Source organism: Orcinus orca, chromosome 12, assembly GCF_937001465.1.
Source record: "Orcinus orca chromosome 12, mOrcOrc1.1, whole genome shotgun sequence".
In the NCBI taxonomy this organism is placed as follows: Eukaryota; Metazoa; Chordata; class Mammalia; order Artiodactyla; family Delphinidae; genus Orcinus; species Orcinus orca.
In genome coordinates, this window is record NC_064570.1 from 32,727,139 (window position 1) to 32,747,170 (window position 20,032).

Here is a 20,032-nt window from a genome sequence, read left to right on the forward strand (position 1 = left end):
TATTGAACCTTCATAGAGACAGAGGTTCCCCACTTTCTAGTAGTTTGCTAATACATGTGATCTTGGAAGCTTGGGTCTCAATTCTTTTTATGGGTTCCCAGGTGCATAATTGCTTTTTCAAAACTTCTTTATGACTCATCAACAACTGTCATCCATGAAGCAACCCCTCATTGTATTCCTAATTTATTTTCAGCTTGATGGGTAAGTTTTATGGGTAAGTTCGTTAAGCATTTTAATTTCCTTTGCTATCAATATCAAATTATTAATAAATGCTCTGTATATCACTTCTCACTGTTTCTTTATTCTCTGTAATTATTCACTCATCAAATCATAGCTGAGCTACTACATATAAGGCATTATATGAAATGCCAGAGGGAATATAAAAAATGCCCTCAAGACAATTATAGCAAAAGAAGTAAGAATGTGGACAAATAAGTATAAGGCACAAGGGAGTTACTGCCCTAAGAGGAGTATTGAGTACGTGCTCTGGATCTGACACCAGATTTATGACCAAAGTTCTCCAACCCCCTGAAGGAAGAATAACACAGAGAAGCCACAAGGCTGAAAGAAAAAGATGTATCCCAAGGTTTGTATGATAGGAGTAAAATAGGCTACTGCAGCACTGTTCTCTTTAATTAGAATGTTCACAGATGTAAGAATGTCTATTGTAGATCTTTTAAATCAATCAATCAATCCAAACAGTAAAACCAACAAGTTTTTGTTCTTTTCTTGCCACTTATATTACTAAGATCTTCAAAGGCAAATACCTTATAATGTGTCACCATCCAACTCAGTCGCTAAAGCACAGATGTGAAAACAATTGATCCTGAACACCTAATAATGACGGTGAGAGTCTGTGACTTCTAGCCCAAATACTATTTTAGTCATTATGAGACTTCTCTTTCCTTTAGCTATTATTCTATCACTTCTTTGTACGGATCAACTTTAAAAAGAATTGTTAACATGTAATTTAATACAAATTTTAAAAGTTGTTTTAACTGTTTATCTAAACAAAATGGGGTCTAATCTATTCTCTCTCTCAGCATTTCAAATGGATAGCTCTTGTCAATCCAGTATATTTATTTTAATATTTTATTTATTTAGAGTTCAATAGTGATTCTAATTTACAAATTTAATGGTTATTTTTATACCTAAACCTATGAAATAGGTAATTTCCAGAATGCTCCAGACTTAATTTCCAGAATGCTCAGACTTCCACTCTAGAGATTAACATTCCCTTATATGACCATATTTTCCTAAAAACAAATATTCTAGTTTTTTCATTTCTAAACCATTACTCCAGTTGGTTATATTAACAAAAATTAAACAGAAACTAATGAGAGTTAATTATTTTTTCATTGTCAAATATTAATCCACATAATAAATATTTTTATTCTCTTATGTATCGTGATAATAAAAAGTGTCACTTCAGACCAGTGGTTCTCAACCTAGTTTTTATTATCTTATCCCTAAGGAGCCTCTTTAGTCATTTTTTTCATAATCATCTCCACCATGAAATTTTAATTCTACAGATATACTGCATGTGCTGATGTACTGTGTGAATATGTTTGCCTTATACATAAAATGGATATGATATTTTTGCCCCCAAGAACAAATTTTCATCCCCTTAGAGAGAAATATGTGCTTTATATACATATTTCTGTTGAACATATTTAGCTGAGTATCTAATTAGATATTTTGTGGCCTACCCTATAAAAAATATATGTAATAACTGTCCTTTTTGTCTTTAGTACTTTTTTTTCCCTAAAAACAAAGTTGAATTAGAAAAATCTGACTAGGTTCTTTTTTCTTGAAGTGACATATTGTTTGGTTGACATCAGTTTTATTTTTGCTATAGTTTCCTTAGCAGTTTCTCTCTTGAGAAATATAGTCACAATAGTTCCCCTGTATTCTTTCTTACGAAGCCACCTTCTTATAAATTAGGAACAACTTCAACAGTACATGTTTATCTGTGATCGTTAGCCAACTGGGAATTCTATTGACAAAGTTACCAGGAATATCTCCACTGATATTTAAGTTATTTTTTGTGATAAGTGCTTCAGAAATTTTGCAGTCATGCTTGTTTATTGGGGTGTTTGTAGTCAATTACAGATTTTCCTGTTATGGCCTTCATTCTAATGTATACTAGTATTAAAAGAAGTTAACAAAAGAAGGATAATTAGATAATTAGCATTATTTCTTGAGTGTTTACTCTTTAAATATACTGTTCCAAGGCTAAATAATAAATACTTGGTGGGTTAGAAAGAGAGAGAGAAGAAAATAAATGAAAATTTAGTTCTCACTTTTTACAACCTTAACTTTTAATATTAGAAAAAACAATGAATATTTTTTAACTGTAACTGTTGCAAGAGACAAATTCTGGTATATACCTTTTATGCTAAAAATTTTACATCTGTAATTTAGATTTTGGATCAAATATATAAATCGAATGCCTCTTGTAAAAATGCCCTGGGTTCGAGCCTAACAAGTTAAAGAGGTAATCATTCCTGTACATAAACGGAAAAGAGGAGGGAAACTCAAACCAATAAAAATATTAGCACACACCATAAAAGTCCCATTGGGGAAAATAATGGAAACATCTCTACTTGTAAAAAACAATATAAATAATCAAAAAATTAATCCAGCAGGTATTTATGATTATACTTTATATTTGCACAGGGCTTCAATGTTATAATTACACCTATTGAGAGCTGGGCAAGAAAGATTTAGTATCATTTTATGGATTAAGAAATAAGAATCAGACAGTTTAAGCAACTGTCAAATCTTCACACTTCTTTTAGTTTTCTCCTTTCCTTCTTTTTTATGTATGAGCCACTGTGTTATCTTATTTTTTAATGACGAAGAAAATATACAGAATTGATGTCATCACAGAGGTGCAAAAGACATTAAATGGATTGCAAATTGTGAAAAGATCATAAAGAAAAAGAAAAAGGTGACAAGTGACTATGGCAGAAGAACGATTTATACCGGGGGATAAAGGATAGCTTTGCTGAGAAGTGGAACTGAGCCTTGAAAAATGCCTAGGCAAGCAAAGGGAAAAGGTGAGAGTGAGGGTTTCCCAGCAGTCTGAATGGAATCTGTAAAATTCCAGAGTTAGAAAGAGGTTGATGACTCAAGAAATTAAGCAAGGCTGGAAGACAGTGGCTGAAGCTCAAGAATATTCTGGCGAGGTAAACCAAGGTCAGATCACATCATTTTGTGCGTCAGTAAGAACTTAATGTAAAGTGCAATAATAAACGCAAAGCAAAACAAGATGAAAATACAGATTTTGATTTCTAGTCTTTTACTTCACTGTTTATCTTTCCATTATGACTTTGATAAAAATAAAAGCACATGTTCCTACCTAGATCAATGTCTATTTATATTATTTATCAGAGCCTGCAATCCAACTGACTTTGGATACATAATATGATGCCAAACTTCAAAAGAGCCAATTTTTAGCATGTAGTACTTAAAATGAACAAATACCGAGAGTCAGAACAGTATTTACATTTACTTGATTTGTCATATATCTGAGATTGTCTTATCTCTTGTAATTTACCAGAAGAGAGAGGAATTTTCAAAATTTTAATAATGCATAACAATTAGTGAATATTTTTGTGTTGCATTGTTTTCATATTTTGAAATATAATTAGGATGGGGTGCTCAGTAATATCATTATTTAAAGAAGGATATAACAGAAAATCTTATGTGTAGAGGTAATAGTATTTGACAGTGTATTAAGTGAGAAATTTTGTTCACCTCTTTTTAAATCAGGAAATCCTTTTTTTCCTTCAATTAGAGAAAGTTTAAATCTGGAATTATTTTAAAGCATTAGAAAAGTACATATAATATGATAATTATCCACTACCCACAACCTAGAGGCAAAAAATATGAATGTTTTCCCAAGTGTGCTTCAGTTATATTTTTAAAGAAATAAAACTTAAGCACATTTGAATCTCACTTCTCTCACTGCGCTTCTATCCTATTCCTTTCCCTCTTTCTCTAGAGTTAACTATTATTCTGAAATTAGTACACATAATATCAGTGTATTTAAATTTTTAAAATTTATATTTGTGTGCTCACAGAATGTTTTATGTTTTACAACTTTACATAAATGATAACATTATGGCATTTTTTTCCTTCACTTCACCTGAAATTTATCAGTTTTTACACATAAGACCTATTTCACTCACTCGAGTTGTTTCTTGTACCAGATTACATGAATATATTATAATTTATTTTTTCTTCTTTATGGATATTTAGATTTTTCCTAATTTTCATTATAACAAGTAGGTCTATGTTGAACATCTTGTACATGCTTTTATATGTCTCTTTATACATGTTATATAAGATTCTTTTGGGGTAAACATCTAGATATTGAGTTGCTGGCTGACAGGTTTTTAATATCTTTAATGATACTAGATAATGCCATATTGGCCTCCTAAGTAGTGGTACTAATTCATCCTAATAACAGCATTTCCATTTCTCCAGATTTTCACCAGCACTTGATATTAGCAGCTATCTCCCCATTTTAAATATTACTTGATGGTCTTCAATAATCTTTTAAAAAATACCTGTACTTGAGACATTTATTTCTAAGCACCACATAGTTTTGTTACTATTCTAAATATTTTTATTACATTTCCTAATTGGTTATCACTAGTGTATAGAAATGCTACTGCTTTTTATAAACTGATTCTTGTATTCTGCAATCCAGTGAAACTCTTCTGGGTTCAAAATTCTTTGACTAAAGTACATATATTCTGAGAATTTTTTTCAGTGAAGTTGGACTATTAGTGGGAAACACAATAATCTGATATTTGTCTCTAGTTTTAATATTTTTCTCTTTGTCTTGACTAGTGGGCAGGGTTTCTACTATAAGACCTGCTGGTGGTCTTTTTTTTTTTTATCTTCTTCAAAGGATGTATAATTTTAATTCTACATAATTCTTTACTCCTTCATTATTTCTTGAATATTGTTTCTCCCCAATTTCATCTAATCTCTTCTTTGGCCAGTCCTGCTAAATTTTATGTTGTTTTTTTATCATTCTATCAGCCATGCCACTTAGCATCTCACACTTTTATTTCTTTATCTCCCTATGACAATTTACAAGTAATTTCCTCCATTCTGTATTTCTGATTCTCTATCCAGCAGTTTCTAATCTCTTGTTCAACCCATTTACTGAATTTTAAATTTCAATGACTACATATATTTTTATTTCTAGAAGTAAACTACAGTAACGTTTTTCCACACCTGCGTATTCTTTTAATATAGTGCCCTATTTTGTGTTTTTTTCCTATTTTTTCTTTCTTTGTTCTTTTATTTTCTAGTCATATTTTTATGACTGTACATTTTCTACATATTTTATTCTATTATTCATATTATAAAATTATGATTATTTTGTTTATATAATTTTTTTAGACGATCCTATTTTTTTTAGTGTACAAATATTCTGAATTTTATGGCTTCTGATTCCCTTTTGTAGTTATTTTCCTTTTGTGCAGTATACTGCTTTCCAGTGAGCTCACTGTCAGTTAAGGCTATACTTTCTTTCCTGTGGAAATACCATTTGCTTGACTTGTTGAAGAATTCTAGCACAGAAAGGGAGAATAAAACTGACCCCATTCCCAAGTGGCACACAGGTTTGAGGGTTTGACAATGCACTATTTTTACCCACCTAGAGCCCCAAAGGAAAGAGAATGTTTTCTAGTTGCCACTCCTAGCTTGCAGGTGCAATTTTCTCGTGCCTGTTTGTTTCACTGCCAGGGGACATTTCTAGAGTCTAAGCTTAGGTGAATTCAGTTCCAATTTCCCTCAGTGAGTCCAAATCCTAGTGTCAAGTCTCAGAAAAGCCATTAAAACTCTAAACTTTAACCCCCATCTTAGGACTATGACCAGTCTCCCACCCCCCAATGACCTTAATTGCACAGTTTTGCTTGAGTTTATGCTTAACTCAGACTTCCCTCTTTGGTTTAACATCTAGGAAATTCCCTTTCTTTCCTGAATCTACGTGACTGCAAATTTATTTGCTCTGTTTTATCCAGAATACTTGTATTTGAAATGGCAGAAATGGGAAAAGCGGTGTCAACTTTTCTCAGTACTGCATTTTAATAGAATGTTAGTCATTTAAAATTTATAATAGAAATAAATTTAGGCCCAAGACTTTATGACAAAGTACTTTCTTAAAATGTTTACAAACTTCAGTAAATATTTTTTTCTAAAAAAATTATGGAAAACTGTTATATATTATAGTGAAAAAGAATAAATGTGCAAATGTTTACTGGTTAATAGACATTTTGGAGATGAACACTTTTACAGATATCACTTTACCTGAATTTAAGTCTCTAGTATCTTAGCTTCTCAATAATGTTTTACCTGTTAAATAGCATTTGATATATGTTGTTTTGAATAATCAACTGACAATCCTATGTCAAATCATGTTTTTGTTAAACATGCATATAATTCATGACTTTTAAAATTATGTAGATATCTACTGAGACTTGCTTTCTGCAAGTTTTTATCCCAAAAAACATTTAGTTTATAAGAACTTATAGTAATCTATTTAAAATATCACATAGTTGAAGGGTAACTCTTTTCATGATGCTAGTTACTTAATTTTTCATTCTCTTTTATGATTTCTTAATTGCTTATTGTTGTGTTTTAATTGTCTATGTAGAGCTTCAAGTGACTTTGTAGAAGGCATTTTTCTTATTAGGATTATAATCACTCTTAGTGCAATATTGAGGCAGGCAGAGAGCAGGTGGTGGCTCGAGGAACTATCCCTCGGATCTCTGCTAATGGCGACAACTCTCCTGTTCTAGCCTTTCTCTATATATTTTTCAAGGAAAATGAATGGGGTCAGCCTCCTTTATGTGTTTCTCTTTCCTCGCAAAAATACTGGGCATCTCCCTTCTATATATAGTATGTGTGTAACAATATTCCCTTTCTCTTTTTTTCTTATAATTTTTTTTTAATTCATTTTTGGCTGCTTTGGGTCTTCATTGCTGCACGCAGGCTTTCTCTAGCTGCAGCGAGCGGGGGCTACTCTTCGTTGTGGTGTGCAGGCTTCTCATTGTGGTGGCTTCTCTTGTTGCGGAGCACGGGCTCTAGGCACGTGGGCTTCATTAGTTGTGGCACGTGGGCTCAGTAATTGTGGCTAGTGGGTTCTAGAGTGCAGGCTCAGTAGTTGTGGTGCACAGGCTTAGTTGCACCACGGCATGTGGGATCTTCCTGGACCAGGGCTCGAACACGTGTCCCCTGCATTGGCAGGCAGATTCTTAACCACTGCACCACCAGGGAAGCCCCCTTTCTTTTTTGTCCAGTTTGATTTCCTATATTCTAGAGACTTAGGAGGTTTCTCTTCCCTTTTAAGCACAGCTGTGTCTGTACTTTATTTGAGCAAGTGGTAAAGGTTAGAGATTTCTGTGGAGTTTTGGAAAAGGAATAAATCACGCACAGGAAATATATTTGGTAAATATTAGAGAAGATGCATTAAGAGCCTCTAGGATCGCCCCAAAAGACATACAGGATGAAGATAGGTGGTGTCCTTTAAAAAGTGATCACCCACAGACCACTCCAGTCTTAACTACAAGTGTAAGTCTCCATTTCTGATAATATTAGAATAAAAGGTACTAAATCTAGTTAATTTACTATATTTCAGTACACGGCAACTCTTTACCATGGACTGTACACTTTCTGCCTGTTTATATGGACAGGAGTTTTATTGTTTCAGTGGTCCAAGATAGGTACCTAAATTATCCTTGATAAAACATATACTTATTATATAAATATTATAGTATTTAGCTTCCTATTTCAGACACTCCTGTCCCAATAAATGAACACTCAACATCAATACTAATATTTACTTCTTATTTTATGGTCTAAAGTTTGTATACATATGCACACTCATATAACAACTATCAGCATATAATTTATAGCTGCCTAGAGAAGACTAATGAATTAATAAAGGAAATATTCTTAATAAGATTCCACCTATGTTTGAGAACAAAGAAAAAAAGAAGTAACATTTATTTTTACATCAGTATGGAATGCTAACTTTTTCAATGGAGTGGCTATTTTCTCAGCTAATATAGCTAACACTGTCTGATCTGAACGTTTTGGAACTGATTACTATAGCTAAAGGAAATCAGTTTTATCAGTTTAGACTTGGGTTTGCCTCTATGTTTCCCCTATGTGCATAAGCTGCAGGTGTAATATATCCCTTGGTGTTAACACGATTATCTGAGTGTATACAACAAATAAAGTTGCAATTTCTGAAAGTACTCTTGGGAGGAAATATTGAGCATTTAATCAATTCCACTAGGGTTTCTCACATTATTTGGTAATTAAACAGAGGATTTTGAACATGGTATTTTCAGACCTATCTGGGTTCAAATTCAGAAGATTATTTAAAAATCTAGAATAAAACCCTTGACAGAATTATTTTCAGAATTAGATACAAAGCTAAAGTAGTTTTGAGTGTACAGTAGATTTAAAGGATTGCTAGTTTTACTGTTGTGTATTTTAAAATTAACAGACTAGATAGGTAGTGGGGGAAACCTGTTTTGTTATAAAATAACACATTCTCAAGGTGACTTATCTTCTGTATTTGTAGGTTTTTAGACAAATGGCATGCGTCTTGCTGCAGTGAACCTGGTTCTAAAGACACTTAACAGGAATGCCACCAATAGAATAGAGAATGGAGATTTACAGACGTTCCAATTGCTTAATGCCTGCAGATATATGAGAGAAACCAAGAAAAATGACCTTTGCTCTAAACAATGGGACATTACTAGAATAAACAACATACCTTGCAGTTACAGGGTCCAAAACAAGGGTCCTCATTTGTGCTCCCTGCACCACTGCAATTACAGGGTTTGCAGTCTGGGTAGCCAGTGTAGCCCCTGGCACACCGATCACAGCTCACCCCTCCGAAGCCAGGTTTGCAATGACAGGACCCAGGTGCCAGACCTAATGGTAGATGAGACACATATCAATATTTTCTAACTGACTCATAACCCCCCTCAGACTATCACAAGATGGGAAAGTGCCTTGGGCATAAAAATATACTACTTGAAAAAAAAACCTAACAACAATCATCTAAGTACAACATCACTAAGTACAACAAAGAAAAAGACTAAGGGTGTTCAACCTAAATGTCCATCGACAAATGAATGGATAAAGAAGATGTGGTACATATATAAAATGGAATATTACTCACCATAAAAAGAATGAAATAATGTCATTTGCAACAACATGGGTACAATTAGAGATTATCATACTAAGTGAAGTAAGTCAGAAAGAGAAAGACAAATACCATATGATATCACTTATATGTGGAATCTAAAATATGTCATAAATGAACTTATCTACCAAACAGAAACAGACTCATAGACCTAGAGAACAGATTTGTGGTTGCCAAGCGACAGAGGGTTGGGGGAAGGATGGACTGCGAGTTTGGGATTAGCAGATGCAAACTATTTATATAGAGAATGGATAAACAACAAGGTCCTACTGTATGGCACAGGGAACTATATTTAATATCCTGTGATAAACCATAATATAAAGGAACATGAAAAGGAATGTATATATATATATCTATAACTGAATCACTTGGCTGTGATTTACACAACATTGTAAATCAACTATACTTCAATAAAGTAAATTTTTAAAAGAGACTGAGGGTGTTCATGGGAATACATATTTGGGGGATAAAAAGGAATAGAGGAGGGAAATAATAGCCATTTAAGTTTGCTTATTTTAAATAGAGAAATGCAAGAGACAATTTTTATTCTTGCCTTTGATTAGAAAAATAGAAAAAAAACACATGAAAGAATACAAGTTATTGACCTTCAAAATCTGGAAAAATATAAGAGCAAATCAGTAAAATATAGTCCACTCAAAAAACAAAAGAAGGGAGAAAAAAGCAAGGAAACATTATGCTGAGAAAACATAAAACAATGACAGAAAGAGTGCCAAACATACATACTAACAATACATAAGTTAGTCTTACTCTTTCAATTAAAAATATGTGCATGTAATGTTCACAAGAAATAGACAAAATGACAAGAAATATTAAAAATAAAAGAAGGTAAATATACATTAGGAAAGCATATAGAAAATTAAAAACAGTTGTAGTAATATTAATGATGGCCAAAGTAGAATTCAATTAAAATAAATTCAATAGAACAAGCTCTCTGTTTACATTACTAAAGGTACAATAAAAACATAATTTAAGTTATTATATTTATGCTCCAAATAAGCACTAATTAGAAGTACAAAAAAATATAGACAATGAAAGATACTGGAAATCAAAGGAAAATTGCCCCAAAATCAATGGCTGAGAATGACATTAACCTACCAACTTCAAATATTTACACATGAATTAGTAAAAAGCAAAACACAAAAATTTGAATCATCTAATAATGTTGAATTATATATTAAATGGCATATAAATATTTATTGTAGCTTATCATTAACTAATCCACAAAAATGTTCAATTTCTCAAAGCAGAAATTATTTAAGGCTTATTTTCTTAACATAAATTGCTACTTCTATATTTGTAACAAATGCTACATTAAATTAGGATTAAATTAATTATGAATATCAAACATGAAGATAGAATTTTATGCAAAACTCAGACACTCTAAAAATTAATAAATATTTCTTCCTAATAACTCTTAGGTTAAAAAGAAAATCAAGACTTTAATTGCAGATCAAATAGTTTTTTAAATAGAATATAAAAGCAGTAAGAAAGGAACTTAGCAATGTTCATTGGATGTTGAAAAACTGAAGCCAAACTTTTAGGTTTAAATATTCCAAAATTTTAAAAAATGTAAATAAATTAAAACTTAATTCATGTAATTATCAAAAAATTTTAAAAAACAATGAACACCTGGGAAAGAAGGTAAATTTGAAACATAAACAAAAAGAAAAGGAAGCAAAAAAAGGAAACTTAGACAAAGCTGATTAAGGATATCAAAAGAGGACAAATGATGAAAGAATTCCCACAAAAATATTTCAGTACCAGTTAGTTTTTACAGTGTTTTCAAAGTTTGAAACTCTTATGGAGCATATAAAAAACAGAGAGGTATGTAATTCAGTTTATTAAGCTAGTGAATACATGATATAAAAATCTAACAAAGATAATCCAAAATAAACATAACGACTAATATTTAAATAGCATTTATTTTATGCTAGGCATTACAATTTGCTTACATACTACATATATGCTAATTGAGTTAACATTCAAAATAACAATATGAGGTAGACCCTATTATCTTCCCCGCTTTACAGATGAGGAAACTAAGACACAGAGAAATTTAGTGATTTGCCAAGGTAGCACAGCTGGCAGGTGTCAGAGCCAGGAACAAGTTAACATATGAATCCAGATAAGAAAATCCTAAATAAAATAAACACCAAGCTGAACCCTAAAGTACTGTAAATTAAAAGGACCTTCCATGATGACCTAGTAGAATTTATTTTGGTAATATAAATACCTCATTTTATTTCACTGTTTTATTGTGCTCTGCAGATATTTTGTTTTTTACACATGGATGGTTTGCCCCTGCATTGAGCACATTTACTGGCACCATTTTTCCCACAGCATCTGCTTACTTTGTGTCTCTGTGCCACATTTGGATAATCCTCCCAATGTTTCAAACTTTTTCATTATTATTATATTTGTTATGGTGATCTGTGATCAGAGCTTTGATGTTACTATTATAATTGTTTTGGGGCACCACTAACCACACACACATAAAACAGCAAACTTAATCTATAAATGTTGAGTGTGTTCTGACTGCTCACAGACTGGCCATTTCCCATCTCTCTCCCTCTCCTCAGGTCTCCCTGTTCCCTCAAACACAATATTTAAATTAGGCCAATTAATAACTCTACAGTGGCCTCTAAGTGCTCAAGTGAAAGGAAGAGTTGCATGTCTCTCACTTTAAATCAAAAGCTAGAAATAATTAAGCTTAGTGAGAAAGGCATGTCAAAAGCCGAAATAAGGTCTAAAGCTAGTCCTCTTTCACCAGTTAGCCAAGTTGTGAATGCAAAGGAAAAGTTCTTGAAGGAAACTAGAAGTGCTACTCCAGTGAACACACAAATGTTAAGAAAGTGAAACAGTCTTATTGCTGATATGGAGAAAGTTCTATTGGTCTGGATAGAAGATCAAACCAGCCACAACCTTCCCTTAAGCCAAAGCCTAATCCAAAGCTAGGCCCTAACTCTCTTCAATTCTATAAAGGCTGAGAGAGGTGAGGAAGCTACAGAAAAGTTTGAAGCTAGGAGAAGTTGGTTCATGAGGCTTAAGGAAAGAAGCCGTCTCCATAACATAAATGTGTCAGGTGAGGCAGCAACTGCTGATGAAGCAGCTGCATCAAGTTATCCAGAAGATCTAACTAAGATAATTCATGAAGGTGGGGACACTAAACAACAGATTTTCAGTGTAGATGAAACAGGCAACTATTGGAAGAAGATGCCATCTAGGACTTTTATAGCTAGAGAGGAGAGGTCAACACCTGGCTTCAAATCTTCAAAGGACAGGCTGACTCTCTTGTTGGGGCTAATGCAGCTGGTGACTTTAAGATGAAGTCAATGCTCATTTACCATTCCAAAAATCCCAGGGCCCTTAAGACTTATACTAAATCTACTCTACTTGGATGATAGCACATCTGTTTAAGATGGTTTATTGAATATTTTAAGCCCACTGTTGAGAACTATAGCTCAAAAAAAAAGAGACTCATTTCAAAATATTACTGATCATCTTGACAACGAACCTGGTCACCCAAGAGCTCTGATGGAGATGTACAATGAAATTCATGTTGTTTCCCTGCCTGCTAACACAACATCTATTCTGTAGCCCATGGATCAAGAAGTAATTTTGACTTTCAAGTCTTATCATTAAAAATATGTATTTCCTAAGGTTACAGCTGCCATAGACAGTGATTCTGCTGATGGATCTGAGAAAAGTCAATTGAAAACCTTCTGGAAAGGATTCACCATTCTAGATGCCACTAAGAACATTTGAGATTCATGGGAAGAGGCCAAAATATCAACATTAACAGGAGTTGGAAAGGAGTTGATTCCAACCCTCATGGATAACTTTGAAGGGTTCAACACTTCAGTGCAGAAAGTCACTGCAGATGTGGTAGAAATAGCAAGAGAAATAGAATTAGAAGTGGAGCCTGAAGATGGAACTGCATTGCCACAACCTCATGTTATATTTTAATGAATGAGGAGTTGCCTCTTCTGGATGGGCAAAGAAAGTGATTCCTTGAGATGGATTCTACTCCTGGTGAAGATGCTGTGAAGACTATTGAACTAACAACAAAGAATTTAAAATATTACATAAACTTAGTTGATAAAGCAGCCACAGGGTTTAAGAAGATTGACTCCAAATTTGAAAGAAGTTCTACTGTGCGTAAAATACTATCAAATAGCATTACATGCTACAGAGAAATCGTTCATGAAAGGAAGAATCAATCGACGTGGCAAACTTCACTGGTGTCTTATATTAAGAAATTACTGCAGCCATCCCAGCCTTCAGCAGCCACCACCCTGATCTGTCAGCCACCATTGACATCAAGGTAAGACCCTCCACCAGCAAAAAATTGCAACTCACTACAGGCGCAGATGATGGTTAGCATTTTTTAGCAAGGAAGTATTTTTTAAATTAAGGTATTGTGTTTTTAGACATAATGCTATTACACACTTAAGAGACTACAGTTAGTGTAAACATAACTTATATGCACTGGGTAATCAAAAATTAGTGTGACGTGCTTTATTACAGTGGTCTGGAACTGAACTTGCAATATCTCTGAGATATGCCTGTATCGTTTAACATTAATACATTTATTTTTTTAAATCATATGTTTAAGTCAAATGGAAAAGAAATCCGTTCAATAAAGGTTGCAGATGCATTCCCCCAAATTAATATTTGTTTCTGATGTTAAAATCTCCAGACCTTGATACCAAATGTAGAAATACTGTAAGTAATAAACAATGTCTATTAATGTTTGTTTCTGGAAATATTATGAAGTAAATGTCCATAAAGACTTCCTTGTTCAGAACACTTGACTATGCAGGATGAAATTAAAGATAGACAGTTAGCAGAGAGAGATATATATAAAATGGTTGTGCTGTTATGAAATAGAGAAACCCCTTGGAGATCAGAAACTAAAAAAATTACTTTCTAGAGTGGTAAGCCAGTCCTTAAACCAGTGTCTTTCCTGAAGTTGACTAATTCTGATTAACTAGTCTAGAGCATAGAGCATAGAGCATGGAGCATGGTTTTATGGAACAAAAGACAATTTCTAGGTACTACTCAAGTTAGGAGGACATATCAGAGAACTTTACATATAAACTCAAGACTCCTGAAAGGGTAAACTAGAAAATACACAGGTATGTGCGCACACACACACACACACACACACACACACACACAATCATGAAACACACAAGAAAACAAGGCCCTGATAAAGACTTAGCAGAAAAATCAAACTACAGAATCAAATAGATAGCAGAGAATACTGGTAACAGATACAAATTAAAAAATAAACATAGAGCTGTCCTGTCTTATCTGCGGTTTCACTTTCTATGGTTTCAGTTAACCTATGGTCAAACACAGTCGAAAAATATTAAATGGAAAATTCCAGAAACAGACAATTCATTAGTTTAACATCAAGTGCCATTCTGAGTACAGTGATGAAATCTTGCACCATCCCACTCTATCCTGCCCAGGATGTGAATCATCCCTTTTGGCAGCATATCTCATCCCACTGGTCACTTAGTAGCCATATTGGTTTTCAGATTGACTGTCAAGGTTTTGCAGTGCTTGCATTCAAGTAACCCTTATTTTACTTAATAATGGCCCCCAAATATGAGTAGTGATACTGGCAATTCAGATATGCCAAAGAGAAGCCATGAAATGCTTCCTTTAAGTGAACAGGTGAAATTTTTCAACTTAAGAAAGACAAACTGTATGCTAAGGTTGTTAAGGTCTACCATAAGAACAAATCTTCTATGAAATTGTGAAGAAGGAAAAAGAAATTTGTGATAGTTTTGCTGTTGCACCTCAAACTGTAAAAGTTTTGACCACAGGGCATGATAAGTGTTTGGTTAAGATGAAAAAGGCATGGAATTTGTACAAAAAGATATTTTGAGAGAGAAAGACCACATTCACATAACTTTATTATAGTATATTGCTATAACTTTTATTTTATTATTAGTTGTTGTTACTCTTGCTGTGTCTAATTTATAAATTAAACTTTATCATAGGTATGTCTGTATAGGAAAAAAACATCATATATGCAGGGTTTGGTACCATCTGCAGTTTCAGGCATCCACTGGGAATCTTGAAACATACCCCCAGGGATAAGGGGGGACTGTATTTAAATGTTTAAAAAAACAAAAATAATATTAAATATAGGTGAATTAAAAGAGACTATCAGAAAAACAAAATGCAGTTAGAAACTTTTCTTATAAAATATACCAAAATAAATTCCAGATGGATTAAAGAATTAAGTATCATAAAAAGAAATCAAGTGGTCAAGATGAAAGTGGTCAAAGGTACAAACTTCCAGTTATAAGATAAATAAGTACAAGGGATGTAATGTACAACCTGATTAATATAATGAACTCTGCTGTATGTTATACATGAAAGTTGTTAACAGAGTAGATCCTAAGAGTTCTCATCACAAGAAAAATTTTTTTCCTTTTTCTTTTATTTTGTATCTATACGAGATGATGAACGTTCACTAAACTTATTGTGGTAATCATTTCATGAAGTATGAAAGTCAAATCATTACACTGAACACCTTAAACAGTGTTGTATGTCAATTATATTTCAATAAAACTGGAAGAATAAAAGGAAATAAAAACTAAAGAAATAAATAATTTGTCTAAACTTGGAGTAGATAAGAATTTTAGGATTATAAAGGCATGTAAGAAATCCAATAGAAAAATATTGCTATGCATAATAATTTTAGCATGTCATTATTATAGCTAAAGTGGGTTTTCTAAATTTTCATAGGTTATTATATAAAAATTTTAAAATTATATACATTAAAAATTCTTATCTATAATAATGAGACACAAAGAAAATCTAGGAATTGTTCATAACAAATACGACATATTATTAGAGCTCTTACAAATCTATGGAGGGAAAAAAACAACCTTACACCAAAAAGAAAATTAAGGAAACAGAAAATTCACACACAAAATATTTGTTTTTCTCTAGCAATCAGGTTAATGCCAATGAGATAGTGAACATCATTTCTCATGATCTGGTTATTCATTCTGACTAAGAAATCCAAATCATTAGACTACATCTGAGACTGTTTCCTAAAGAGATCATCAGACTAAACAGGAAGAGAAAAATGTATCATGGTTATATGTCTAATTATTCAACTCAAGCCCATACTGAATAAAATAGATCTAATTATAATATTACAAATATTGATTATTGCTTTCAATTTAAAATTAGGAAAATTAATTATTGGCCTGGAACCAAATATCTCTACACAATTTTTGAAAAGGTGAAGACGCAATTGACAGATATTGTCAAGTAGGTTGAAGATCAGGGGAGCGTGTAAGGACGGTCTTTTTCTCAGTTTGTGTAGTATGACCTCAAGAGATAAAGTCCAACTTTAATAAATCAAAAACTAGGAATTTAAGCTTTTTATTTAACATGCTAAAAATACCATAGAAGAAAAAAATTATAAAAAGATATGAATGGTAGGAAGAAGGTGATATGAATGAAATGTTTGTGTTCCAAGATGGACAGTCAATAGGCAATATTTAATGGTGATGAAAAATACTAAGAATATTATTCAGATATTGTTTGAAAGATAAGTTCTTCTAAAAGAACTTAAGAGGAGGAAAGGATCAGTGTGATTAAATTTGGAAATGAGACTAGGGGTGCATAAGTTGAAGAGGACACTTTGCTGTTTATTTTATTACCTTCCCTACTGTTAAAATTTTATGTGACCATGTGTTGTTTTTATAATAATTGAAAAATCACTATTTTGTACAACTGTAACTTATATAATATTGTACATCAACTATACCATAATTTGGAAAAAAGAATTTAGAACACAGAGGAAAAAAATAATTGAAAAATATTTATATCCAGAGATATTCATTAAAGCATTGGTTAAAATATACAAAATTTAGAAACAATCTTAATATCTATTCAAAGTTGAGTACTGTATTCAGGAGCTAAAACCAGATTCCAGAGAAACAAACGGATATGGGGAAAAATTCATCATGTAAAGTTAACACACAAATGTTAATAAGAGTACTATGCTGAATTACCACTGCATTGAATACTCATTTTTCTACTTTTTTTTTGGTAGTCACTTTTTTCAACAACAAAATACCTACCATTTTAAACTCAGGGGATAAAATTAAATTACATTGCTCAAAATAATGTGATTCAGTTGCTACCATAAAAAGATAAGGGACCATAAAATGAAAAGTGACATCAATAATTCACCATTTGAGTTTTTAAATAATCATTTTTTAATCTTTTAAGATTTAAGACTGTAAGGCTTAAACAGATAATCAAATAGTTTTGTAAAGAAAGCAGGTAAGCTAAACTGTGCCAAAGAAATATTGCCAGTCTTTTAAATAGAAGGTCTTTCGGGGAAAAAGCCTATAGCATAGCCATGATTTATTTTAGTCTTTCCACAGAAGAGAAGAATCCAGTCTTAGAAATATAAAGAAACAGTTCCAGATATATTCTATGAATTTTCTACTTTGGCAAGCAACTTTCCTGGAAGTAGTTCCTAAACATTTTACATCAAAGAGTTAATTTGGCATTTGATTACTTAATGTTTGGAGTTCATCGTGAATTTCAATCCTCAAAGAAGGTTTTGTCTTAAATTAATGTCAGCCTCTTTCCCTTCATTATCTCATTCCTACTGCCTTTTACAGTCCTTTATGTAGACTTCTCACTTTCTGTATTATTAACTACATCTCAGTCTGTGATCTCATCTATTCGCTCTTCCCATTGTAGCACACACATCCCTCAAAGAACACTGTCATTTCACCCTAGAAATCATACATGCTACAAAGCAATATAACAAATAGCAAGACGTCAAAAAATTACATACACCACAGATTTATAATAGACTAGAAGATATATATATAGATATGTAAATATGTATATATGTGTGTATACATATATATATACACACACGTATACTAATGCAAAACAAATGATTCAACTTTTCTTGCTTTTAAAGTATAATTAAACAAACATAATTATTGAGATGAATTAAAAACTGCTTCCTGTAGGGGACATTGATAGCTGTAAGAATAAATTTATACTGAGCCCACGTGCTCTGGGGCCCACGTGCCGCAACTACTGAGGCTGGATGTTTCAACTACTGAAGCCCGCACACCTAGAGCCTGTGCTCCACAACAAGAGAAGCCACCGCAATGAGAAGCCTGCGCACCGCAGCAAAGAATAGCCCCACTCACCGCAACTAGAGAAAAAAGCCTGTGCGCAGCAACAAAGACCCAACGCAGCCAAAAAAAAAAAAGAATAAATTTATTCCATCTTTTGAAAATAATCACACTTGGCTTTAGTTGTCCGTTCATCAGAACAACGGCCTTCTACTATAGCTCTCACCTCGCTGAGCACGTTTTGCATCCTTGACACAGACTTCACTTAAGGAACCAACTGGGTCACAATGGCATGGCTGGCATGGTCTTGGATAATTTGGAGATATCTAAGAAAAATATTAAAATTCTGTTTTAAAAACAGTAAATTTTTCAATTCAGCAAGCCTTTAAAGAACATTTTAATAAATAATAATAAATTATATTTAGAAGATAATATAAGAAATTTTCTTTATTATATGTTTGCATTTTCTAAAATCCATTTCATCTAAGTGGATACACAGAAATAAAGAGGACAGCATAATAAACTACTAAATATTTGTTACCTAGATTCAACAATTATCAAGATTTTGCTATATGATTCATCACGTTTTATTCTTTGCTGAAGTTTTTAAAGAAAATCCCCAATAAAGAGTCTTTTAATCCCTACACATTTCAGTATGCATCTCTTTCTTTTATAATCACAGTATCATTATCATTACAAACAAAAAGAACAATGTTTGCTTATATAGAGAACATTAGAATATTAGAGAAATATACATTCCATAATAAAATCTTCCTTACTGTTTTATTACAACATAGTTCAAAATTAGTAATTTTTCCCCAAATTAATTTTTCAAAAACTTTTTACATTGATCATGATATAGCTAATTAAATAGAAATTTATATTTGGTGCTTGAAAAAGATGTTAAATATTTACGTTAAAAATTTGACTTTCTCAGGAGGCAGCATAATCTGGGGGGAAACAATGTAGGCTCTGTAATTAGGAAGGCTTGAGCTCATATCCCACTGTGTCCACTTACTGGCTATGTGGCCTCCTGCAATTTACTTACTTCCTGATAATATGAGGATAATAGTAGAAACTTTAGTGATGTTATTAAATTAAAATTAAGAGGAATAACATATAAAGCATCTCATAAGATTCCTCACATACATTAAATACACAGTACAACTAGTAGTTTTTAATGTTAGAATATTTTAATTAAACATACCTAGACCATGCTAATGTACCAAATATACAATATTTATTTTCAAGATGCAATAGGATAAGAACAAAAAAAAATAAACAAATTCTTTGCCTAGGAAATACTAAAATACTCTGAATATATATATAAAATTGTGTATATAAGTATATATATATGTTTCTCCAATAAAATACAGTTTTATATATGTATATATCTAGGTTTAATTGATAAATGAAAACCTGTTTGCTAATATAAGTCAAAGTTTCACAAGTAGAGAAATATTTACATGTCTGATAGAATTCAATCAACTATATCCACAGATCAGTTTCAAAATCATCATTTAAGACCCCTTCATTCACTTCCTATTATGAAGTAAGGACTGTGCAAAGCACAGATAAGGCCTGATTTCTGCCTTAAAGAAGCTTACAGGAATAGCAG

General features: G+C 32.4%; 1 protein-coding gene across 1 annotated transcript in view; it reads right to left on the reverse strand.

The window, feature by feature from the left end:
* Positions 1–20,032, reverse strand: part of LAMA2 (laminin subunit alpha 2) — a 607,678-nt gene that overhangs the window by 309,943 nt on the left and 277,703 nt on the right. The window contains exons 9-10 of the mRNA XM_049695645.1: positions 18,641–18,740; positions 8,813–8,973 (exon numbers count right to left, since the gene is read on the reverse strand). Coding sequence (XP_049551602.1) covers positions 8,813–8,973; positions 18,641–18,740 — 261 coding nt within the window. The remainder of the gene's footprint in view (positions 1–8,812; positions 8,974–18,640; positions 18,741–20,032) is intronic.